The sequence below is a fragment of the Cebus imitator genome, unplaced genomic scaffold, assembly GCF_001604975.1.
Source record: "Cebus imitator isolate Cc_AM_T3 unplaced genomic scaffold, Cebus_imitator-1.0 Scaffold339, whole genome shotgun sequence".
In the NCBI taxonomy this organism is placed as follows: Eukaryota; Metazoa; Chordata; class Mammalia; order Primates; family Cebidae; genus Cebus; species Cebus imitator.
The window spans coordinates 615,740-617,823 of NW_016107654.1; the positions used below are offsets into that span (position 1 = coordinate 615,740).

Sequence of the window (2,084 nt, forward strand, 5' to 3'; positions counted from 1 at the left end):
CCTCGGCATCGGCGGCGGCCATGGCCCGGGCCCGCAGCGTGGCCCCGCCCCTCCCGCGCGCCATCGCCCCGCCCGCGCCTCGCGGCCCAGAGTCGGGGCGGGGCCGATCGCCTGCGTCTGCGCCTGCGCCTGCCCCGGCGCCTGCGCGTTGGGGCCCGGCCGGTGCGGCGCCTGCGCACTGGGACCAGGCGTGCGGCGCCCCAGGCGCCGGCCTGCGGCGGCCGGAAGCGGAACGCGCGCCCGCGGGGTAGGAGACCTGGCGCCGGAGAACCCGCCCGCCTGAGTCGTAGGAGTGGGTGGGGAGTAGGCTTCCCATTTTCAACCCGTATCTCATTCTAAATCGACGTTCTGGTGGGCTGGCCGAAGGTGGGGAAACACCCGCGGCTCCGAACTCTGACCTCTGACCTCCGGCGCACTTTGATTTCGCCGGCGTGCGCCGACGGCGGGTTCCCTGAGCCGCTGCCTGGCGGGGCAGCCGCGTGTGGGGTCTCCCCGGCGCGGGAGGGAGCTCTGGTCCCGGCCGGCTCCCGTTGCGGTGGGGGTCCCCGGTTGCGAGGATGCCCCTGCGGCGGGAGGTGTGTCCCGAACGGCGGGGCTGCCCGGTGAGGAGCTGCCTGGCGGGGAGCGGCTCGGGCTAAGCGCGGGTGCCCTGCTGCGAGGATGCCCTGCTGCGAGGATGCCCTGCTGCGAGGATGCCCTGCTGCGAGGATGCCCTGCTGCGAGGATGCGTCTTGCCGGGGGCGGTGTCCCCACCGGGAGGGTGGCCCTGATGCGGGAGGTGCCGCAGCTGTGGCGATGCCAACTTGAGGGGTGCTCCCGCTAGGGGGTGTGCCCTCTCCGGTTACCCCAAGCTCCCTGCCACTCACACGCCTGCTGCCCAGGTAGCCACAGCCAAGGCCTTAGAAGCAGACCAGGTAGCCTTCCCTGGACAGCGTCCCCAGCACCGCAAAAACTATCTGAGGCTCCATGCCCCGCTGCGGTCCGACCTCCTCATCCCAGCTCCAAGACCCCAGACAAGAAGCATGGACTGATCTGAGGCTTCTGGATGGTCGCGTGAACCGAGGGGATGGGGACTGTTTGAGAAGAACTGAGCCTTGAAGGTCAGCCTGGGTGAGACCCGAGGGTCGTGGGTGAGTCGGACTCCAGAGACGGAGGTCGCAGTGAGCCAAGATCGCACCACTGCACTCCAGCCTGGGCTATTGACCGAGACTCTGTCTCAAAAAAAAGTGAAGAAAAATCCCTTACCAAGCAAACATCCCCCTAAGTGAATGTGTCGGAAGCAAGCTTCAGGCAGCTTTTTCACTCCCATTTTGCAGTCGGCTGCTACCCTTGTGTGCCACTGACCACTCACGTCAAGGTGCTGCTCTCAGCACGTGACATGTTAACATTGCAAACTTAGGTCAGTCCTGAGAGGCAGGCATTGTTCCTGCCCATATTTTACAAGTGACTGGACGGAGGCAAGGGAGTGGTGAGGGGCAGAGATGGGATTCGAGCCCAGGAACATCTTCCTTTCAACCACAGACTGCACTGCTTCCAGCGGGCACGTCAGTGATTGTCCCGCCTGCGGCACACTTTCTGCTGTTCAGTGTTCATACTGCCCGTCCCACAATCAGTAAAATTTTAGCCAAGTACAGGACTGCCTGGCTAAAGATGACATTTCCTACGGGAAGGTGACAGGTCAGGGACATAAAGTGACAATCCACTTCCCAGTCTGTCCCTCAAAGTCCCAACATTAGGCCGGGCAGTGGTGAAAGCCGTAACAGCCACCTGGGAACCAGGGATAGGAGCTACTATATAGGAATGGCAGCGGTGCCACAAGGCCAGGGTCTGCCCCCTCTGGACTGTTCGAGAACTAAACTGTGGGCCGGGTGCAGTGGCTCACACCTGTAATCCTGGCACTTTGGGAGGCCGAGGTGGGTGGATCACCTGAGGTCAGGAGTTCAAGACCAGCCTGGCTATCATGGTGAAACCCCATCTTTATTTAAAAAAAATAATAATAATGTGAAAAAGGAAAAAAAGAAACTGTAATGCTATGAGGGTGGGGGTCTGTCCCCTACAGTCCCATGAGTTTTTTGTGGGGTTTT

The 2,084-nt window shown here is 62.1% G+C and overlaps 1 protein-coding gene across 2 annotated transcripts in view; it reads right to left on the reverse strand.

Moving 5' to 3' along the window:
* Nucleotides 1–62, reverse strand: part of EHMT1 (euchromatic histone lysine methyltransferase 1) — a 220,703-nt gene extending 220,641 nt beyond the window's left edge. For both annotated transcript variants that reach the window (XM_037730327.1, XM_037730326.1), the window contains exon 1: nt 4–62. In XM_037730327.1, coding sequence (XP_037586255.1) covers nt 4–22 — 19 coding nt within the window. In that variant the 5' untranslated portion in view covers nt 23–62. The remainder of the gene's footprint in view (nt 1–3) is intronic.
* Between the last annotated feature and the right edge of the window lie 2,022 nt (nt 63–2,084).